Source organism: Xiphias gladius, chromosome 7 (assembly GCF_016859285.1).
Source record: "Xiphias gladius isolate SHS-SW01 ecotype Sanya breed wild chromosome 7, ASM1685928v1, whole genome shotgun sequence".
In the NCBI taxonomy this organism is placed as follows: domain Eukaryota; kingdom Metazoa; phylum Chordata; class Actinopteri; order Istiophoriformes; family Xiphiidae; genus Xiphias; species Xiphias gladius.
Window position 1 is genome coordinate 15,627,127 of NC_053406.1, and position 24,000 is coordinate 15,651,126.

The 24,000-nt window shown below is 39.7% G+C and overlaps 1 protein-coding gene across 2 annotated transcripts in view; it reads left to right on the top strand.

Moving 5' to 3' along the window:
* sik2b (salt-inducible kinase 2b) overlaps positions 1-24,000 on the top strand; it is a 45,378-nt gene that overhangs the window by 8,601 nt on the left and 12,777 nt on the right. For both annotated transcript variants that reach the window (XM_040130224.1, XM_040130225.1), the window contains exons 3-6: positions 954-1,017; positions 13,807-13,968; positions 22,037-22,161; positions 22,657-22,780. In XM_040130224.1, coding sequence (XP_039986158.1) covers positions 954-1,017; positions 13,807-13,968; positions 22,037-22,161; positions 22,657-22,780 — 475 coding nt within the window. The remainder of the gene's footprint in view (positions 1-953; positions 1,018-13,806; positions 13,969-22,036; positions 22,162-22,656; positions 22,781-24,000) is intronic.

A 24,000-nucleotide genomic window follows, 5' to 3' on the forward strand; every position in this document is an offset into this window, starting at 1 on the left:
CGGCCGGAAATTGAAAATGGACCTCTCTCACAGTGGATATTTTATCTTGTCAAGCACAGGTGTAGCCATTAACATTAATAATGGCTGCATTCTACTCAGGTGTGCCAGTGCCAGGGCCCTGCTATTGTACATGCTGGTTTACTGGCACATCTAAATGAAACAGAACCATGGTTAATACTATTAGTTACACCTGTGCTTTTCCTGCTGCGACAAGTCAAAATGTCCACTGCGAGAGAGGTTTATTTCCCCGATTAGATGCTAATGCCGAGCTTAATTCATCAATTGGTTGTATTCCAGCTTCACAATACAGAGAGGACAAAATGTGTTTGTTACACAACCAAGGCCAACCAAAGGGAAAAAAAAAAAACTGGCTTTCATTTCCTAAATCCATGAATCGGTCAGTGTAACAGATGGAAAATTGATCATAAACAATGAGCGTGGGATTTCTAGTATGAATGTCTGGCTCGCTGTGTCTGATTCATCCTCCCCTCTCCATCTGATTCTCCCCTCCGCATTTAATTCTATTCATCTCCTGAGTGTTTGTGTTTCTAAATCGGTTCTCCTCCTCCTACACAACATGGCACTGTGTGAGGACTGAGAGGTTTAAGGTACCATTCAAATATACCCAGTAACAACCAACCGTCCACCTCCATTCTCTTACATGGTTACCATATTTAGACCCTGTGCCATTCATGCATTTTGTTTTGCTCATGTTTTTGTGGATGCTGGACACTGCGGTTTAACCACAGGGGGACCCTTGTGGACAGTTGTGTAATATTTTGGTCATTTGTTGTTATAGGTCTGTCTTTTCTAATTTTCTCGTTGACTGTTAATTTGGATTATCTGATGATATTGCTATTGAAAAATTGGTCTTCTGTGTTTATTCACGTTCACTCTCCCACTCTTTTCTCCCTTCCCTTGGCCCCTGTTCCTTCGTCCTCTACCTCTCTCAGGTGATGGAGACGAAGAACATGCTTTACTTAGTCACGGAGTATGCCAAGAATGGGGAGATCTTCGGTGAGTGATGTTTTCAAGTACAAGATCAGTCTGTCCTCAGTATCTTACACACATTGTCCCACCCAGTTCATTAATGTCCCCCCCATATCATTTGCACAAAATTTCAGCTCTGTTGCGTCAGTTGTGTTTTTGACAAACAAGGAAGTATCAAAGTCTTGTTGCGTTTGAGGTCCTCTTACAGTTATCCTGGCCTCAATCTCAAAAGTCCCATGATTGATGGAAATCTGAGAACAACATCCCAATATGGCCCTTGTCATGTGCTGCTCGTAATTACCATGCTAAATGTGCTGACATTGTTTTCTTGTCATATAAAATGAAATCACTTATGGCATTTGGAGGCCACAGAGAGGTTGCCTCAAAGAGAAAAAGACTGATTTATTACTATATGTGGTGAAGAATAACTTGCTGCTCATTGGTTTACTGCGTAGTGTTCAGATTATGCAAGATATCAAGATTACTCTCTATCCGCTGACAACGGTGTAATTCCTCCATTTCCATTGACCGTTACATGGGACTTAGATTAAATTCTGTATACTGTAAATTAAACTTTTGTACTGCTTTTAACTTAAACTGTTGGGGATATTTAAGAGTAGATCTTCAAAAGGTAGTAATTAAAAAAAGGTCCATCTTTATAGAACACCATTTCACAAACACATTTGTGATTTAGGTGGACAGATACAGCTACTAGTTTAGTTTAGTTTAGTTTACTTTTATTTGCGTTATACGTACAGCATTATAACAGATAACAGAAGTGAAAGGTGACAGGAGAGGTCAAGAAAGTACAGTACACTATACAGTGGACTGTTCCCCAAATCAGGAGTTTAAAAAAATACATGAAAAAAACTGAATTTAAAAAAGAAAATATACACAAAGGGATACATAGCAAAGGAAAGCATGAGGCAATGTATAAACAGATGCTGCCCCAATCAAATGATCATAAGAAAAGTTAAAAAATATTTTCGTCTATATTAAAACTTTCTCTCTTAGAAGAGTTTGGGTCATGAGGAAAACCACGAAACAAGCTAAAGCTGCATGAAAACTTTAAACACTATCCTTGATTTTCAAAAATGCAACAGTCACGTAAAAAACATTAAAAGGTCTTACATAGGGATTTTTGAACAACTAAAAAAGACCAGATGTTGAAGTTTTGACTAATTATGGAACAAGTGCAAAAAACCTTGCCTCACTCAATTTGGACCTTTTTTGGCCATTTGGGACAGACGGAGGAAAAAAAATGTTCCTTTGGTAAAGACAATAATTTCCAGTCAGTCATTTTCAAGGTTTTTTTCGGGACAAAAGTACCCAACAAGGAAGTAGGCTTATATAAACATAAACATGATTCAAGTTTCCACGTGGACAGTCTGAACATACAAGGTACAATAGTGATTTTTATTTATTTTTTTGTTTTTGTTTTTTTTTGTTTTGTTTGCAGTACGTCCATAGAAATGTTTTACACACTGTAATAGACAAAAGTGAAAACAAAGAGACTTGTGCTGGAAGGGACAGACAAGTCAGAACATAGCAAGAATAGTACATGAAGATAACAAATTATCTTAGCCTGCCATAGAACCACATGTGCTCTATCGCTACTACACACGCACCACACGCACACTCAGTTTGTGCAATGTATACACACTGCCATCTCCAATCCAGTGCACTGGACACGAGCCCAAAGACATAACAGTTTTGCACCTTTTTTGCATTTGTGTTTGCATTTGATTTGAAATGTTCAGATGATATATCACAGTACTATTCTTTTCAAATGCAAAAAATTCCTGGAATGATACAGTTTTGAACATGAAAACACAAAATAATTGTACGCTCAAATATTCCAAGAATTACAACACAAGTTTAGACCTGTCTGATGTGGACACACTGTAAGAGGATCATGATCCACATAGATTAGTGGCCTCACCTATTAGACAGTCTGAGAATGTTTGCACTTTAGCCTACTTCCAGACACAGTAGCTGAGAGGCTTACTCCAGCAATAGTCTATGGTAAACTCTAGTAGTCATGTCTCGTGTGTGTGTGTGTGTGTGTGTGTGTGTGTGTGTGTGTGTGTGTGTGTGTGTGTGTGTGTGTGTGAGTGTGTGTCTTTGTGATTCTGAGGCCAGTGTTCCATTTGTGATGTTGACTCAGCAGCAGCAACCCCTGCTCCTGTGACCTAGAGAGCATGAGGAAGCAGACACCAGAAAAAATAATGAGAAAAGAGTGTACTTTAAAAATGTGAAGGAAGTACAGACCTGCAGAGAGATAAAATAAAGACTCATTTGTGTCAGTACATATGTCACAACCACTGTAGGTCATTGTAGGTAAACCAAGCAGCAGCCTCTGTTAGCCTAGAAAAGCTATGTAATGAAAGGAATTTTACAACCTCCCTCACCGTACAGTATACTCTAAAAGGAAATATCCTTATTTGCTTTCATGCAGAGAATTATATGACAAGATTGTTGCCACTCTCATAATTGTGCGCTAAATATGAAGCTACTGTGAGGAAAACGTTAGCTAAGCTTAGCTTAGTTTATCTTAGCTCAGCATAAAGACGGGAAGCAGGGGGAAATAGCTAGCCATTTTCATACTCACCGTTTTTTCTACACATTGTTTTTTGTACAGATTTAATAAACAGGATATAACATGTTAATTAGTGAGATTTAGAGTGTAGATTGGTGGATTTTTTTTTTTTTTTTTTTTTTTAAAACATTTGGACAGAGCCAAGCTAGCTGTTTCCCTGTGTGTTTCTGGTCTTTATGTTAAGCTAAGCTACCTGTCTCCTGGCTTTAGCTTTATATTTATCCTACATACATAAGAGTGGCAACAGTCTTCTTAACTAACTCTCGGCAAGAGTTTGCATATTTCCTCAAATGTTGGTCTGTTCCTTTTTAAATGACCAATTATGATTGGTCATTAACTTTTTCCATAATCCATTGACTTTCTTATGGATAATTTCAGAGTATTATAAAACCATTGTGTCCTGATTCCTCAGACCCCTCTGCCCTGATTGCACAATGTAATATAGTTATGTAAGACATTTATATGTCATCATCAGCTGCAGCAATAGCAGCTTTGACTCAGCCAGGCAGACACCAACTGGTAGCTGCAGTACTAGACTAGTATTACAGTATTCAATCTCACAAAATTTAACAATCATTTCTGATTTCCAAATTTGCTTTCTGGAGATGGATCAAGTCATCCAGTCAGGGTGCACTCAGAGAAATGGATAACCTGCCAAGCCAGATCTCCAGCTTCTTCCGCCACTATTGCCCTCCAGTCGTTTGCCACCGCATTTCTGACATGATGAATTTCTCAGGTCTCCCCCTTGCCATAGGTTACACAGTGAGAGATGTGAAGTTGTTGTGGATGCTTAACAGCCCACCCTGTTACAGTGAATCAGTTAGACGATGGATGAGCCTCTGATTCTCTCTTCAGACCAAACAGTAAATGGTGTTGTGGAGGTGCAGGAGGGGTAGTCTGTGTGTGCGTGCGTGCGTGCGTGCGTGCGTGCGTGCATGCGCACACTTGTCTGGAGCCATAAAGACAAAGAAAAGGAGCTGGGTTTGGCACAAGGAGGCGGAGAGTGATGGGTTCATTCTCGCAAAGGGGTGGGTGGGCACAATAATGGGCACAGCAGAGGCATCCATGCCAGCTTGCTGATGTGCCTTTTTGTCTGTCTGTCTGTCAGTCACTCATTTTTCCACTCCGCAGTCTGCCTCAACACCGCAAGATGGATCAAACCTGGAAATTGGGTCAACCACAAATAAAGCGGAGTTGCAGAGGCAGGAGAAGAGAGGAGGCAGAAGAGAATAGAGGCGAGAGCAAGGGACATCCATTTGAATTTGGAAGGTGGTGGGGAAATGTAGGGCATGCATATTTAAGAGAGCACTGCTGGAGAGAGGGGAGTATAATATCTGACAGTGAGTAGAATCACTCATGCAGATCTCTTGTCTGACTGATGGAAAGGGAATGAGACAGGGAGACTGTTGACTTCAAAGGAATACGCAGGCTATTTTGAGACATTTTTATTTACTAAGGCTGTCAATTTCTATTTCACCATAAACCATCTTTCATATTTCTGGGTCAGTTTTCTGCATCTGTCAGCCGCCAGGGTGTGGCAGCTTTGACTTTGATGACCAGAAGAGAAAAACATAAATGAATAGAGGAAGGGCTGCCCAAAGTAGGACCTGTGGTTTGGTACCAAATAGCTTGCCAAAATGTAATGTTCTTCCTTTACAAAGAATAAGCTATCAAGTGACCCAAACCTTTGGGAGATAATGATGCATATATGCTACAAACCGATTAGCTCTTAGTTCCCCAAATTCAGCAATTACTCCCGAATGACTAATATATGTAAATGTCTGCAAACTGAAATATGATATTAAACCTGAAATCTGGATGTTTCCGTATGTTTATTCTTTTTCAGGGACAAAAAATAATGGCATCGACTTTTGACCTTTCACAAGGTTGTCTCATTTGCTCCTGTTCAGGCAACTAACAATACTGATGTAGCTACATGATTGGCAAAACTAACTCTTCCACAGAATGTTCAAAATAGATCTGAAGGACTCAACAGCCCAGGTATAGACTGTACGGGACTTGAACTTTGGGTTAATGATCTCACTTGATGTTACGTGTTGTCAGATAAGGCTAGGTGGCTAGCAGACCTGACCAACACGAGCATTATCTAACATATTACATACAAAGACAAAATGTATCGGTCAATTACATACTTTATATTAGAGGTTCAACAATTAGTCAATTAATCTTTTAGTCAGTCGACAGAAAACTTTTTAAATGTGAAGATTTGCTGCTTTTCTTTGTACTTAAAGGACTCAAATAAAATGAATATCTTTGGATTTTGGAGTTTTTTTTTTTTTTTTTTTTTTTAATACAACAAGCCATCTGAATGAATTTCCATGAGTTGTGGGAAATTGTAATGGGTATTTCTTACTATTTTCTGACATTTTACAGACAAAACAATCAATTAATTGAGAAAATGGCAGATTACTGAAAATAATAATAACTTTTATTTGTATAGCACAGCTTATATAACAACTTCTCAAAGTGCTTTATATCAATAAAGTCCAAAGGATGTAAGAGAAGAAGTAAAAAACAGAAAACATAGTAACTTATAGTAAAACGCAAAAAGCCCATAAATAGTAATGAGACCAATAAGACTACACAAAGGCAAGCCTAAAAAGTTTTATAAGTTTTATGGTTCCATTTAAAGCTATGCACAGGGTCTGATGCCCTGACCTCTTCTGGTAGGCTATTCCAGAGGTGAGGGCCTATGACACAGAATGTAGCATCACCGCAGGTCTTAGTTCTGGTCTGGGGAACGCCCAAGAGACCAGAGTTTGAGGATCTCCGGGGTCTAGGAGCAGTATACCTAACCATCATGGGATCATGCCAGATATGTTCCACTCATTGTCATTTCACATGTGAATGCTAGAGTTGGTAATTACAAGTTCACAAGTGTGCAATGTATTTTAGTCACAGTATTTTACCTCTGTATAGATTTAGGAAAAGTCAACATCTGCCTTTCTGAGGGTTTTGGTGATGCTTGAAGGGAGCAGATTTTCTCGTTTGACATTTCAAAAAAGTGTTTCCAGTTGAGTGACTGGCGGCATCTTACATGGCAGCTTACAAGGATCCACCAGCTGTAAAGAGAAAAAAAAAACAAGAAGGAAAATGTTGTGCCAAAATAAATAAATAAACCTGACGTTTTTCTAAATTTTAGCTTAGGTAATTTGTGTATATCTTATTTAGCGATTGCAAACATTTGGAAACAGTTTATAGTTTTAGTAATAAATAAATTAGAACGTATAAATATTGTGGGGTTTGAGATGTCTGCATTTGCACAAAATATCAGTCCTCCAGTACAACAGGTAAACTAAGCTGAATAGGTAAACAGAGGTGTTAGTCGTAACATGCCATTTAATTCATAATTAATGTCCTTAATCACCTCTCTGGTTTCTTTACTGGCTCCTGGTCGTCTTCTGCATTTACCTCGTATTATGTGAAGCAGAAAAACCAAAGAAAATTAATCAGTGGTGATGGCATTAATCATCCAGTATAGGAAAGCCAACAAGGGTTATGTCATCTGCATGTTCTTGAATGTCAAACATCTTCAAGTGTCCGTAATTAGGTGTGTTTATTAAGTGTTTATTAAGCAGTGTATCTTTAATACTACTTCTTGGATGTTGGGAGTCAAGGGTCCTGCCGTCACTCTAAACACTGTTGTACTATTACATCGCAAATCAGACGTGATGAGGAGATTATAACCTTTAATAGAGCCTTACTTTTCACCGAGACAAATGGCATTTACACACTTCTATAGAATCAGTTGAAAAGTTGATCCTGTGAAATCCTTTTTGATGAAAACTCAGACTCCTGCTCCAGTCATAGCATCCCCTATAAAATTTCAGAGTTCCTCCAGCAAATTGCAAGATGTTTAAATAAGGCAGTGATTTTAATTTATTTTATGGGTTATTTGTACAGTTATGTAGATAAGTATTTGGACAGTGACACAATTGTCGTAATTTTACCTCTGTACACCACCACGATGATTTGAAAAGAACCCTTCAAGATGAGGTTGAACTGTAGATTTTCAAATTTAATTCCAAGGGTTTAACAAAAATATCCCATTAGCTGTTTAGGAATTACAGCCATTTTTATACATAGGCACTCATTTTCAAATGCCCAAATTAATTGAACAAACCAATAAAATTATCAATATAAGGATTATTTTTAATAGTTGGAAGAAAATCCTTTGAAGTCTATGACTGCCTGAAGTCTGGAACCCATGGATATCACAAAATGCTGAGTTTTCTCCCTTGAGATGTTTTGCCAGGCCTTTAATGCAGCCACCTTAAGTTGCTGCTAATTTGTGGGTCTTTCTGCCCTCAGTTTTGTGCGTTTTGTCTTCAGTAAGTGAAAAACATGCTCAATTGGGTTGAGGTCAGGTGACGGACTTTGCTATTGAAGAATATTCCATGTCTCTGCCTTGAGAGGCTCTTGGGTTGCTTTTGCAGTATTCTTTGGATCATTATTCATCTGTACTGTGAAGCACTGTCCTATCAGATTTGCACCATTTGGCTGAATCTGAGCAAATAGTACAGCCCTATACACAGAATTCACCCTGATACTTCTATCAGTCACATTATCAATAAACGCCAGTGAACCAGTTCCACTGGCAGCCATACATGCCTGTGCCATAACACTGCCTCCACCATGTTTGACAGATGATGTGGTATGCTTTGGGTCATGAGCCGTTCCTTTCCTTCTCCATACTCTTCTCTTCCCATCATTCTTGTACAAGTTAATCTTGGTTTTATCTGTCTAAGAATCTTGTTCCAGAACTGGGAAGGCTTTTTTTAAATGTTTTCTGGCAAAGTCTAATCTGGCCTTTCTGTTCTTCAGTGTAACCAGTGTTTTGCACCTTGTGGTAAACCCTCTGTATTAACACTCATGATGGCATCTCTTGATTGTAGACTTTGACAATGACATGCCTACCTCCTCGAGTGTGTTTTTGACCTGGCCAGATGTTTTGAAGGGTTTTTCTTCACCAAGGAAAGAATTCTGTCATCATCCACTTTAGTTGTTCTCTGTTGTGTTCCAGGCCTTTTGGTGTTTGCCTCTCCTAAAGTGTCTGCCATCTCTTAGAATCAACTTAGTAAAACTTCTAAGAAAAACTTAGAATCAATTCCAGACCTTTTATCTCCTTAGTTAGTCATGAAATAATGAGCCAACAGGCCACACCTGCCCATGAAATTGATTTTCAGTCAAATGTCCAATTACCTTTGAACCTCTTAAAATGAGGGACTGTTTATAAAAATGTCTGTAATTCCTAAACGGTTAATGCAATATTTTTGTTGGAATGCACAATTATTCCCAGTAGGCTATGAAAGTATTGAAAGCCTAAAACACACTGTCAGGTAGCTTGACACACGTCATTCTTAATTTTCAAATTTAATGTTTAATTGTTTTTAATCGCCAGTCACACACCTGCAGTGTTTTGTGTTACATCAAACCACCTGTTTCTGTGCCTGAAAATGGTCTGACATTCTGATCACATCATGAAGCAGCTGTTCATCCAAACCAAACAGGCCTGATCAGACTAAAGAAGCAGATGAATAGAAAGCCTTTATATGATATTTTGCAGGGGATTAAAAAGAAATACCATTAAAAAAGGAGAACTTGATGCAAACTGACCACAGGGACTCTTATGTATGACAAAATTATCTCCACCCATCTCAGTCTAATTCACTCACTTAGGTCACATGATAACATCTGAAATGAAACCTGTAAATTATATTTGGACTTCAGTATAGAGTACCCTAGGCATTGTGTGCTATACATTCATGTAGGAATTTCAAAGGAGTATTGTAGGGATTTATTTCTTCCAATGTAATCCAGTGTAATATAACCTTGACTTCCAAAAGTGGCACTAAATAAAATGTAGGGTTTTTTGAAATGTACTACAATTGAACAAAAAATAATTTTCATTACTGATAAATCTGACAGTTATTTTCTGGATTTTTCAATCATTTTGTCTATAAAAGGTCAATAAACAGAAAAAAAATTACCATCACAAATTCTCAGAGTCCAAGGTGACATTTAAATTTTGTTTTTTCTAACCAACAGTCCAAAATCCAAGTATATTTGGTTTTCTACCATTTAACACAAAGAAAAGCATCATATCCTCACATTTGAAAAGCTGAAAATGTTACAAAAGATTAAAGTATTATCATAATAGGTGCCAACTTACTTTCAGATTAATGACTTTCTACTCATTTCAACTCTAATCCAGAGTAATCCAGCCTTAATTGCATTTTAAAGTACTTGAATGCAGGCCTGCACATTCTGAAATTCCCAACTCTGTTTGGATAATTTGGCTACAAATACAAAGACAATCTCTGGTATATTCCCCAACACTACTCAACTCTGTCCTGACAAGAGACTTGGCAAAAAAAACAACGAGTTTGAATGGAAAGGGTATAATAAATGCGGGATATGCAGCATTAAATTATGAGCTTTGTTTTTTTAGGCAAAACAAATGGTTTTTTATTTTTTTATTTGAGCACCTCCTGAATGAGTCCTTGTAAGTATAACATGGAAGAGAAATTAACTGTCACGACCAGTAGCTGCATCTGATCTTTGGCAGGTTATAACTTGGATGAAAGGGCAGTGCTCAGCTCCAGCTGGCTCCAGCCTAATTTAACCCCTGAGAGTGCCAGTATTAAATCAGCACCAACATCTATCAACACCCACATAGATTTGACTTTAATGTTGCTGCTGTATTTATGTGGTTTGGGTATCAATTACTGATGTGGAAACAGAGTGTGTGTGACTGTGAGTTTGCCCCTTACCCTCCACATACACACAAACACACACAGTCACACTCCCCAGGCTTGCCCCATGGTGTTATCTGAAGTCCAGCCAGAGGTCTATCCAACACGCCAGTTTGTACCCATGATGTTTGTCCCCTCCAAACCTGAGCAGCTGTTAAGAGACTTAGCTCCTCACCCAGCTCTTGACAGAAGAGGAACACAGTGGTTGTTGAGCTGTTTCCTAATACCCCTATGATTCATACTTGTTCTGTTCACTTTCCCAGAATGCATCTCTGCATGCCTCACTATGCTGAGGTCCTTGTCCTCGCCAACATTGTATCAGCGGATTACTCATCCTTCCACTGGGGCAACATATCGCGCTGTGTGTGTGTGTGTGTGTGTGTGTGTGTGTGTGTGTGTGTGTGTGTGTGTGTGTGTGTGTGTGTGTGTGTGTGTTCGTGCGCGCGTGTGTGTGTGTGGCTGCACAGTGTTGATTGCTCAAACAGTAATGGCTTGTTTTTCAACTGCTACTGTAGAGCAAGCAGTAGCAACATAGTGATGCGGTTCATACAAAATTAAGATTCGTTGCATTGTTCAGCATTTAGTTTGTTGAGCATTTGTGTTTAAAGTGTTAAAACAGTCCAAGGGGGTTCATTTTAGATTTGAAACAAAGAGCTGATTATTCAATTGGCAACTCTTCTGATAACTGATAAAGTTTTGAAGCCGAATTGCCATAAATTCACTAGTTCTTGCTCCTCAAAAGTGAATATTTGCTGGTTTTCTTTGTTTTCTTTAATAGTGTTGGTTAGACCAGACAGGCAATATGAATTTTTCAACTTGAACACAGAGACACTGTGATGGGCATTTTTTAGCAATTTATAGACCAAACAATTAATCGAGAAAATATTTAGCAGTTAAATTGATTGTAAAAATATATGACAGTTGCAGCTTTAGATTTTTTATTATAGTCGAAGGCATAAGAGAATAACTGTATCCAAGTGTGTTAATGCGTGTGTTACATAGTTAGGGCATGAATATGTTTCAACAGATGTGCTTGTGGATAATTTTTATTTTCTACTGAATTTTTTCAGAATAAAACAATCTAACAGACACACCCATTTCACACAGTGATTTGCCAGGTGTGTGGAGGTGAGAAAGTATGCAGGATTAATCTCATAATGTCTTTTATTCCCTCAGAAAACTACTTCAGTCACTTTTCACATGTACAAACAAGTGCAACACCACGAATTCCTTTCAGGAAAGATTGTCTGAGAGTGTGCACCATTATCTCTGTGTTTGAATGATTATCTTGTCTCTGCCTCTTTATGATAGCAGATTTTTCAACCCTGCTTTGAGTGAAAAAGCTACAGTATACACACTTTTGGTCAGATGTGGCCTGTGATTAGATGACGTGGTAGGGGTAAGCATACTGATGCCTTAAGAGACAGAGGCAGACCAAGAAAGGGAGAGGTTTGATCCCAGAACAGTTATTACTTTAAAGTCCTGTCCTCCTCACAGGTGCATATTTGGACCTCTTCGACACATTCCCCTCCCTAGTGTTTTTTTTTGATTAGCAGCGTTGCATCACGTCTTTGTCACTCCCCTATGGAATTTGCCAGCTACTATCTAATCAGGTTTTCTCAGTCTGTCAGTTGTTAGCTATTTATCAACCACACTGTGGATGATGGAACAGCATCATCTCCCTGAAGCTTAATAGTGCAACTTATGGCCTTTAGTCATTTTTATTGTGCAGTCTTTGTCCAAACATGCAGCTGACCCTTTGGTCAACCCTGAGCTGACACAATACAGAGTTGTTAAAATGAATTGTTTACAACGTGATGCATGCTGCTGAGCTCAGGACAGATGTTGCTCTGCTTTAAATATCTCATGTTTAGTTTATGCCACATTTTTTATGTTAATGGGCTGTGAAAGTGGCTTAGTGTGACATCTCTCTGCATTTGGCAAGAGCCCTAGTTTCAAAATTCTGTCAGTGATCTTATCATCACATAAATGTGTGCGCACTTCCAGGGAAATCACAGCAATATTACCTGTGTTTTTTTTTTTAATTGAAAGTATATCTGACAAATGCAAAGACCAAGCAAAAAGTTGTTTTAATATATCGAGCAAACTAAGCTGCAAGTCCCTGTCTCCTGTGTGATTACAAAAAATGCTCATGAGAGTGATCTTCAGATGATTGCATTTCATATTTTTTGCACTCCTTGTTTACTCATATATGAAGGTTTGTTGGCTGGGTTTGTTGTGGTTGTTGTGCATTGTTGTCAGGTTTGGTTGGTGGTCTGTATCCATGCCAGCTGGAAGGAAAGCCAACAGAGTGTCCTATCTTGTTTGCCACAGAGTGTGAATTGAAGAGTTAGCAAGCTATCTGGACAGAGAGGTGTGAAGAGGAACCCTGCCGACAGCAACAAACACCACACTATCAAAAGTTCAGGGGACTGCAAAAAAATCATGCGTCCTGTAAAATAGTCTGTCAGGCTGACTTCGTGAAAATTAGTGAACACTGAGTTTGAAAGGTTAGAAAAACAATAAAGGTGTTGTGAGAGCAGACAATGAGAGAAAGGTCAGTTATCTGGATGCTTGGAGAAAGAAGACAGTAAAATCTATGACTTTGCCCCCCCAGAGACAGCATAGACTTTGGTTTCATGCGTCTTTCCAAACGACCACCAACTCAGTCTGTCTTACTGCACAGCCTGGGCTCAGCAGATAAACAGATAAATCACATGTTTTTTTTATTACTCATTGGGTAAGAACTCAAGTTCATATTTATATCAGCATCTTGATTTGTCCCACTGATGATCAAGTGTGTTTGTATGTCTGTGTGTGCATTGCAGTCATACACTGACAAACACTGCATCACCCACAAACCTCCCACCAACCCCCCGACTCAGACCCTGCTCCAACTTGTACAAATGTGGACATTATGAAGCAGAACTCCAGTTCTCAGAATTCTCGTCCTCCTCCGGCTATGACAACACAGTTCACTCTCCACTGTCAACCTTTGCCTACTCACATGTGTACACACATACACACACACATACACACACACACACACACACACACACACACACACACACACACACGCAGACACACGCACGCATACATGCAAGCACGTACGTAGAAGGTTTCAAAAGAGCAATTACATCGTACATCTTGCACTGAATCATTTTGCAAAACGTACTGTACAGTAAATTGCTGTAAACTACTATTGGCGGCAGATCTGCACCTTATCAAAAGTAAATTATCCTTTCAACACAACCACCAACACTCAGTGGAATGAAAAATCTGCACAAATACGTTCTTTTCAAATGTAAAGTGTTACCTTATACTGTGTTTGACAGTGTCAAATCATGTTATGTAAGCCAATGTAAAGTATTATCTGCATATACTTCCAACATGACACATCACCTCTCTGCACTCTGTGTTTCTCTCTCTCTCTGGCTGTAGACTACCTGGCAAAGCACGGCCGTCTCAGCGAGCTGGAAGCCAGGAGGAAGTTTTGGCAGATCCTGTCGGCGGTTGAGTATTGTCACAACCGCAACATCGTCCACAGGGACCTGAAGGCAGAGAATCTGCTGCTGGATGGCCACATGAACATCAAGATTGCAGGTATCATAAAGGCATAGTGCAGGAGGACCCATAAGCTCACTTATGGATGAGAAATACATGATGTTTGCATGGAATCATTTAGTTTTGATCCACTGCCTGCCATGATCTCAGTGCCAGTGTAGTTCAGAAATGTCTTGACTACCTGCCCAGGCCATTCGCACAGTGTTGAGAAGTGGTCTTAGGTTGCTTGCGAGATAGCTGTTGGCTGAAAGATGCCACGGCAGGCGTCTTAAAATCTCAGCAAGAATCCAAAAGCTTGTGCCATCTTTTAAAAAATGATGATCAGAGAAGATCAAAAATCCCTCCTTAGTGACCCCTACCTTCAGTTTTCAGGTGGAAACATTAGCAGTAGAGGACAAATACAGGAATAGACCCAGATGCAGAGATTTGAGACTAAGCTGGAGGTCTGTAGTACAAGCTTCAAAGTGTGATCATTAAGCAACCGGCATTTAGAGCTAGCGGCGGTCGAGTCACCCTACCGCTGTGTCCCAGAGTGGAGGGAGTTGGAGGAAAGGTTGGGTTTAATTGGAGGAGGAGACGAGGTGATAAAATGGACTGGCTACTTGGGAGACAGAGTAGCAGATGAGAGGCTGAAGGAAGAATGATGAGGGATGCATAGCAGGGTGTCAGAGCTGCGGCCTTGGCAATACTCTGAAAGAGGCCAAGGTTTGGCTTTATTCAGAGCTGATACTGAAATCCATCTAAGGTGCGTTGGTCACACAAGGACACTTAAAAATACAGGTGTGAATGGATAGCAGACACTGAGTATGCGTGCTCCGGGGAAAATGCCCTCCTGTCAAAGGACTTCACGTGATGGACTTCAAATAGTCCTATAAAATCCTTGTTTATTGATCTGATAAATGTTACTTCATGGGGGGGAAATGACAGACGAACACCCCAGTTAACCTTCATATAAGTCAGATAAAATCAGATAAGGACAAATTAGACAGAGCTATACACTCACTATACAATACTAACTGATAGAGAGCTGAATGTTTCACCTGCATCATTACTCACATCATCCCTTCCACTGTTTCCCAGAAGGGTCCAAGATGATAACCTGGAGATGTTATTACCCCAGCAGTAATTTTCACAAACATGTCTGACTCACAGCCGATTGTCCACGCGGCAGATTAGATTTGAAGCAGGAAAACAATGAACAGAACATTACCTGGCGTGTGATTACAGAAAATGTCTCTGGGGAGGACAGCAGCAGCAAAGTACATTCTGTTCTTCTCTTACCCACGTTGTGCTCTGACATGTTTTTGGTGAAGGTACATGGCGAAATCATGTCAGATTAGTACTGAACATGAGAAAGAAAGTCCTCACAACTGCCTTAGTCACACTGATGTCAGTTTAGATCGGCCATACATTCGACCAAGAAACGTACAGATTTCCTTTTCTGTTCGTGGCCGTGCTCGGCTAATCTGCCTCTAGAGCTGCATCTAATGGTTATTTTCATTATCAATTCATCTGTCGATTATTTTTGGACTTTAAATGCAAATTGGGTAGGACTGCAGCTAACAACAAGAAACGATGGATTGGACTATACAATTATTTTGTCGGCTGTTTTGTCCAGCCAACACGATTAACTCACTAGAGGGCCCACTGAGCCCCACCTCCCTTTTTGTTTCCACATTGTGAATTTTGTTTGTATTTTGTGTGTATTAAGAGCAAATTAATTGCGTGAATGCACCATCTAAGCACAATATAAAGTAAAAAAAATAAAGGCCTAAAGACTAGTTTTAAAATCATATCAGCTTTTTTGAATCTTTTTGAATATTTTAATTTCATTCAATTTTATTTTAAATTCTATTCGTATTATTTTTCCCTATTCTATTGTATTTTAATGTTGTTTGCCACCTTTTGATATGTTTGTTTCAATGTTATAAATGTTCTTAATATTGTATTAACTGTGGGCCCCTCGGCAAGATGGTTGGTAGTTCAGTATTTCTGGCAAAAATAAAAAGATATTCAGTTTACACTGATATAAAAGAAGTAAAAGCAGCAAATCCTCACATTTGTGAACCTGGCAACATTGAATATTTAGCATTTTTACCTGATGAATAACTTAAGCAGTTAATTGATTATAAAGATTGCTTATTAGTTTTCTGTTCCTGGTTGCAGCAATAGTCTGAATATGCACCTGTACCCGTGCTTCTGGGCTTTTCTTGCAATCCACTGATGCCTCCCTGCTTTTTAAAGGCCACCACTGGTCAGTCTGTATGAAGCTTAACCAGGCAGTGGTCAGTCAAGGAAAGGTCATACTCATGGTGGCTGCAGAGGAGAGGGGAACAGCAGCAGCGGGGGTGCCCTTCATGTTTTCACTTCAAACAGCCCCTTTATGTTCAAGTTGACAGACTGAAAGGGAGCGGAAAGAGCGGAGGAGAAATAACAGAGGAGGTGAGAAGCCAGCCTTTGTAACGTAGCAGCGTTTTTGGGCTGGGCTGGGTTGAGTTTCTGTGGTCAAAAAAAGCAAAAATGGTCTAGGAGAACCACTCTCAAAAACACAATCTGATATGTTGCCCTTTGTCTATCATTGTATATCACCAAATTGTTTACAGCATGTGTAGCTTCATTAACTACTTTTCCAGTTTGAAACCACCCACAGAGTGATGTCAGTGGACATCACAAAAGTGAGTTGCTGGATCAGAGGATGTCATTGGACATCACTCTGTGCCAAATGCACCAAACCTGAAAGGTGTTTCATGCTCAACTAAACAATGTAGCGGGTACAAACACTCTCCAGATCAAGTACACCTGTGGGAGAAATTGTTTCACATTACGTTTACATGTAGACACATTTGATTCTAACGTAAAGAAACAGAAGGGAGAAGGTTGGACATGACGACATACATTAGAGATAGAGACTTGTCTACTGGGATGTCTTCTCCCTAATAGGTATTCTTTTATCATCTCTGATTATATTGGATCATTGTGGCGTATGTAGCAAATCAGTGAGCAGGACTGCTTTCTGGCTGTACTTGATTTTCAGGATTTTTGCAATAGTGTAAATAAGGACCTTCAGTCTGTCAGGTATTCACTTTATTTAACTACCTTAAACAAGCATTCCCATTGACTTTCAAAGTCCTTTCTTGACCTTGGAAACAGCAATTCACCTCAAAGCCCATTCAGAAGCTGTCGTGGAGCTTTTGATCATATCGCATTATCTTTAAAGCCCCTAAGAAGTTTGGTTTTAAATCTTCAAGATTTCTCTGTGACTTTTTAATGTTCATAATTAAATAAGCAACAATAAAAAGTTAAAATGTTGGGGTAAAAACCCCTATTTAAGTACTTGAGTTTAACAGTCAAAAACTCCGCTAATCTGCTTCATCAGGACTATGTAAATGTGCTTTGGTGATTGATCAGATTTGATTGACAGTGGCTAATCAACCCACCGACTATGATCAGATTCTGATTCAAGTGTTGATAAATCCTGACTTGTGCTCAGAGGTACCTGACATCACCTATTTCCAACTGAGCAAACAAGTCAGAAGAGCACAGACAAAAACACGGATATAGAAATCTGTATCTATGAAGTAACTAAATCTGTTTAAACCCGGGCAGAAATTTTTATGTTCACCTGGGACCCCATCACTCGTGGCAGGAAAATCAGTTCTTAACACCTTTAAACCAATAAACAATTATAGCCATCTAGTTTTATACAGTCACACATATCATGACGTGCTGTAATTCCCACTTTGAGAAAGTATTGTAACCAAATATCTGCTAGATTTAAGGCTGCAGTGAAAATTGTTAAAAGTGAAATCGATCATACTAGGTAAAGGATACCAGTTAAAGCGAGACTGTGTAACTTTTACTGAACAGCTGCCACTGTCGGCACATGTGACAGTTATATGAAAACTGTAAAATTAGTGCAACCAAAGCACAAGTAGATAAGAGTCATTTAGTCAGTGAAATGACTCTATAGCGTCCATTATACAGGAATATCCTTCTGAAGTTTGCTAACGAGCTACTGGCAAAACCCGAGTGAACTGAATTGAGCAAGTTTAGCTTCTTTCAATTTCAACTTTTCATTTGTTAGAGGAGGAATGTATTATCTTTTTTGTCAAAAGTCACATAGTCTCATCTTAAACGGTGAAATGTCCTTTTTCATAAGAGTGAAAGAGGCTAGGGTTTTGGGAACCTCAAGCATACAGGGAGAGAGAAGTTTTTAGGTGTTTACGAGTATGAGAGAAAAGATGAGAAGGCTCGAGAAGAGAAAGGAAGAGTGAATCTAGTGCAATGCATCCTCAGCTGCAGCCATAACTGTATCAACATTCATACCTTGTTATGAGACACAATGCATGCTGGATGCTGTCCTCTTCAGTCATACACTCGTCATATACACACACACACACACACACACAGACAGTTTTATAAGCTGTTAGCTGGAGTGTATTCCAGTGTGGCATGTTTTGGCTAATATTATGCTAATACCGTTTTAGCGCGACACACTCGTTCCCCACCCAGCCTTTCCCGTTGAGCTGTGAGTGCTGTTAGCCTGCAGCGTGCTGGAGCGTTTGACGTCAACCAGTCTGCTCAGTATTCAGCTCCATGAAATGGGTCACAGCTTCTGACGATAAACCAACTGCACTGCTCCGCTCAGCTGTGCCTGCATCTCACATCTCACCTTCACAGCAGCATCAGATAGTAAACATACTTGTAATAAACCCGACTTTGGCACACTGCTTTACCCTCCAGTTTATTTCAGCAACACCTGCTGCTATCTGTATTGCAGTAATTAAATGAATTGAATACAAGCACTCAAATACAGTGTCAAACCTGCTATTTCCTTTTCAGTTGGAGTTGGCACTGCTTTAATCTCTCAGACCTGATTCCTACATGTGTTTTCCAGTGAACTAGAATTTCCTGCACATTTTCTCCTTTGTACAGTCAAAATGCAGCCTGCAGTCTAGATTTGTCAACATAGTTATTGTCCACTTGCCCATTTTCAAAGTAATTTTTGAGCATTTTGTCTTTATTTGAAAGCAGACCTTATAGGGGAGAGAGAGACCAGCAATGCCATGCAACAAAGGTCCCCCACTACAAATGGGCGTCCAGACACCCACACCCCCTAAATGTTTGACCAGAACAATTAGTCAATAGGCAGAAAAATTTTGATAATTGAGTAATCATTAAAGTAATTTATCAAAGAAAATTTCCAACTATTTGTCCCCTACAGCTCCTTAAATGTGAGGATTTGCTACTTTTCTGTTACACAGTATATCTTTATAAACTGGTTATCTTTGGGTTTGGGACTGTGTTATGTTCTGCTCCAAGAAATTATGTTTTTAACACTTTCTTGCATTTTATAGAATGCATATTTAATTATAAAATTATATGCAGCTCTACATAATGCTATGTGACTGCTAGGTGTGTGTGCGTGCGTGCGTGCTGCGTGCGTGTGTGTGTGAACCCAAATCACCTCCAGCCCCATTATGTAAGATAGATTTTTTTTTTTTTTTTTTTTTTTTTATCAGTGTAATTTATTAGTTTTGCATTACATCTTTCTGTTTATGTAACTGTTTTTGAATTATGCAAGAGGGTTGGAGGGTAAAGTGAGCCTGATTGTCTGCTCCCATGACAGGTCCCATGACACCATCACAAGGTCCCACTGATATTGAACTAATTGAGCATGGACTTATTTTCCTATCTTTTTATTTCTTTTCTTTTTTTTTTTTTTATCAGTTAATCATTTACGCTGTAAAATATTTTAAGTTAATGACCAGTGCCATTCAGGAGCTCTCTGGTAGCCGAGTGGTTACGGCAGATGCAACATGGCCACAAAGTCCATGGTACAAATCCGGCCATGGACCTTTGTTGCATGTCATACCCCTTTTCTCTTTCCCCCCGTGTTTCCAAAAGAAACAAGTTGAAAATATTTCATTTACAATCACGAGGAGTAGAGAAAACCATCAAATGTTTTATAACTGAGAAGTTACAACAAGCAAATGTTAGATTTTTATTTATGAAAGACTTCAAACTAGAGACCATCTTTGCGATAGGAACACACCAGTTGCAACAGCCGTCAACATGTTGACATTCCGAACCATGTGTACTAAGTACTCAGTAGTCATTACTACATCATTACACGAGTACTCAGTAATTATAACTGTTATTGAGTATTCAGTTGTTATTACTATATTAACTGAATATTCAGTAGTCATTACTACATTATTACATGAGTACTCAGTAGTCATTACTATATTATTCATCAGTACTCAGTAGTCATTACTACATTATTACATGAGTACTCAGTCGTCATTACTACATTATTACATGAGTACTCAGTAGTCATTACTACATTATTACATGAGTACTCAGTAGTCATTACTGCATTACATGAGTACTCAGTAGTTATTACTACATCACATGTGTACACAGTAGTTATTACTACATTATTACATGAGTACACAGTAGTCATTACTACATTATTACATGAGTACTCAGTAGTCATTACTATATTATTACATCAGTACTCAGTAGTCATTACTACATTACATGTGTACACAGTAGTTATTACTACATTATTACATGAGTACTCAGTCATCATTACTACATTACATGTGTACACAGTAGTTATTACTACATTACTACATGAGTACTCTGTAGTCATTACTACACTATTACATGAGCACTCAGTAGTCATTACTACATTACATGTGTACACAGTAGTTATTACTACATTATTACATGAGTACTCTGTACTCATCACCCATCTGACCCATCCAAGTTTTGCAACTGTGTCTTGCGAGATTGTGACGCTATTGCGTTGACAAAATCTGTCCACAGACAGACAAGACACAAAGAGATTGAAGTGAAGGCCGAATTTTAAGATGGGTGTACTGAGTACTCATGGACACACACATGGGTTGGAACGTCAATATGTTGACAGGCATCGCGGCTTGAAATTGGGATACAGTCCTCCGCGATTTAGAACAAATGTGGGCTGGGTGCGTAATGTGGGGGAAGGGGCTCAGGGCCCCTTCCTTACTTCCAACTCCCCTATGTCCAGTGCCCTTGCTTGGACCAGACCCATCTTCGAAGTCAGCCTTCATTTTGATCTCAAATACATACGTGCAAAGTTTCATGAAACAAGACGACAATCCTCCTCTGTGGTAGAATCTGCTACAGTAGGTGTCTCCAGGACCTAACTGTGCCATGATGAGACACACACACACACACACACACACACACACACAGACTCACAAGGTGAAAACAATACCAGATCATTTTTGCTCGGTTATCTGAATAGTCATTGATTAATTTTCTGTTGATGCATTAAGGGATGAATCATTTCAGCACCAGAAGTAAGCACTAGTAGTAAGTCATGTAAAACCAAATGAGGAGAGGAGGCAAAAGATCATTTACTGGAGAAGGTTTTGGGAAAGAGCGAGGGAGAATGATACGAACTAATAGAAGAAAGGGGATGGCTGAGTGATTACAGACACGCAAGTAGACTGAGTGTGTTTTGGCAGATATTACTGCAACTTCTAGTTGGATTTTAATGAAAGGCAGGCATGAACTTCTCAGTGTTTTGTGTTTGTGTGTATTCATGCATGTGTACGTTGGACTCCTCTGTCTTACTCCTCTGAAGATTTAAAAATCTGAGTTTTAGTTGCTCTACAGACAACCAGTTGGAGCACAGCATTGATGACCTCATGTCAGTCTCCAGGGGAGGTTACCTCATACAAAGGCCCATTTCCTCAACGTAAAAATATGTGGACCACATATTACGTTATGCAAAACCTGCAGACCCCATGGAGAAACTTAAAAACTCTCAATAGCAATGTTCTCCTTTGTTGTTCTTTATTTGTACAGATTGACCACCTCAGTATGCAAATCACTGCAGCTATATTTTAACTGCAACTTCTTCCCTTTTTTACAGTCACAAGAAATACTTACAGTTAGAGGTTGGCTTTTTACAGAAACTGCTCTAAACAACATGTAGTAAGTTATCAGATTTTGGAAGGGCCTTTACACTTTCAAAAAACCTTAATGTTTGAAATAATCTTTACCTTTCCTCCCACTAACCCACTTACCCCTGGTGTTTTCTCTTGTGTAGATTTTGGATTCGGGAACTTCTTCCAGCCCGGGGAGCCTCTGGCCACATGGTGTGGCAGCCCACCTTACGCTGCTCCGGAGGTTTTTGAGGGACAACAGTATGAGGGCCCACAGCTTGACATCTGGGTAAGACGACTGGTCGCATAAAGAAGATAACTTTACCACATTATATTTAACTAAACCGACACTGATCCATGCATTGAATTCATGTCAGACCATGTCCATCTCTTTCCTTGAGATAATTTTTACACATTTACTAAGTCACGTGACCAAAGTATCAGTTGACACAATTCATTTTTTGCATATTCAGTAAGTATCTATATATATTTAAAATGAAGTCAGTGGATTTTGTTCCTTTCGTATGGCGCTGTGGTGATGTGGAGTGTGATTTCCCAATCACAGGTTATTGCCTGCTGTATATTGCAATCATTTACCACATTTCTTGTGTTTGTGTGGAGGGTCGTCCATCTGTGTGTACATTTGTATGTAAGTCTGTGAATGCAGACAAAAATCTTAGCCTTATTCACATCCCGACACTGTGATTGATTAATCGATGTACTGATTGTTCAAAGTTTCTGCCCTGACTTTGATCTATGTGTGTGCATCTTTTCATGTTCAAAGAGTATGGGGGTGGTGCTGTACGTGCTGGTGTGTGGTGCATTGCCCTTCGATGGGCCCACCCTGCCTGTGCTCAGACAGAGAGTCCTAGAAGGAAGGTTTCGCATTCCCTACTTCATGACTGAAGGTAAGAGGAGACCAGCTCAATCTCTCTGGGATATGGGACATAAAATAAGATAGCAGACTGTGCCAATTCCCACTCCTCGGTACCACACATTCCTGTAAATGTAAACTTATAGTGTACATATAGTGTATTTGTGAGACACTTTCCATTCTTTTTCTATCACGGTATGTATTCGAAGTGAGTAAAAAATGGCATGAAAATTACTGTGAGGGACACTGCCAGTCAGATGACGGGATCACACTTTCCTATTTGAGCCCTCATACTGTCGAACTGGCAGACTCTCTTGTGGCGGTCATTTCATTAACAAGAGAGCATTACGCTCATTTGAAGGGGATACAGTAAGGGTCACTCTGCCATTGTCCTCTATAATGTGTATGTGCATGCTGCAGAGCGAGTCAGGTTGGCTAACTGTGTCAGAACAGCCCTGCTGTTAGCTGCTGTGCTAGCTAGCTGGCAGCAGATTAAGTCCAGAGCTGGAGCTGTTTATGTAACCTGGGGAAGAGCCAGCAGCTTGCCTGTCTGTCGCTCAGAGGAGACTCTGCCTGTCTGTCTGTTTGTGTGTCTCTCTGACTCATGCTCTCCGTCAGCGAGACATCTTCCTGTCCGTCTGTGGTCCTGTCTGTTTCTTTTGTCTTGTTTCTCTGTATTCCATCTGCAAGTCTGTAGCACTTTCTCCACAGGGGGTGTGGTGTGAGAGTCGATCAGATTTATTTATTAATTTATTTTATGGTCAGGACCTTGAAACAATTAAGAGGTAAGGGGAATGTAGGAGTGTAATGTCAGCTCCATGGCCAGACTGACCCCCCCCCCTCCAGCCCCTGTTCCCTGAACAAGGAGAACAGAGTGTGCTGATTTCTTCATCCAGAAACTGTCCATCTCATCCACTCTTGTTCCTCTCGCTGGTGCTGTGGTGCACAGCACAGCCTAACACAGCACAGTAAACTCTCTCTAGAAAAACTCAGTACTGTGAATGTTGTGGTCTACTCCAAGCTTACGGACTTAACATCTACAGTAGTTGTTGTCTTATGCCCCCCCTGCTGTTGCACATTGCACAGGCCTGGTAGTCAGTAGTACAGAATAGCCTAGAGTCAGCCACGTTGTCCGGATCAACAAACTTGTCAAGCCATACATACCTGACCTTTGGAGCTGAAACTCACTGCAAACTGCAGGTCAAAGCATCAACAAGTATTTTCATGATAAATCGATAAATTGCTGGGTCTACA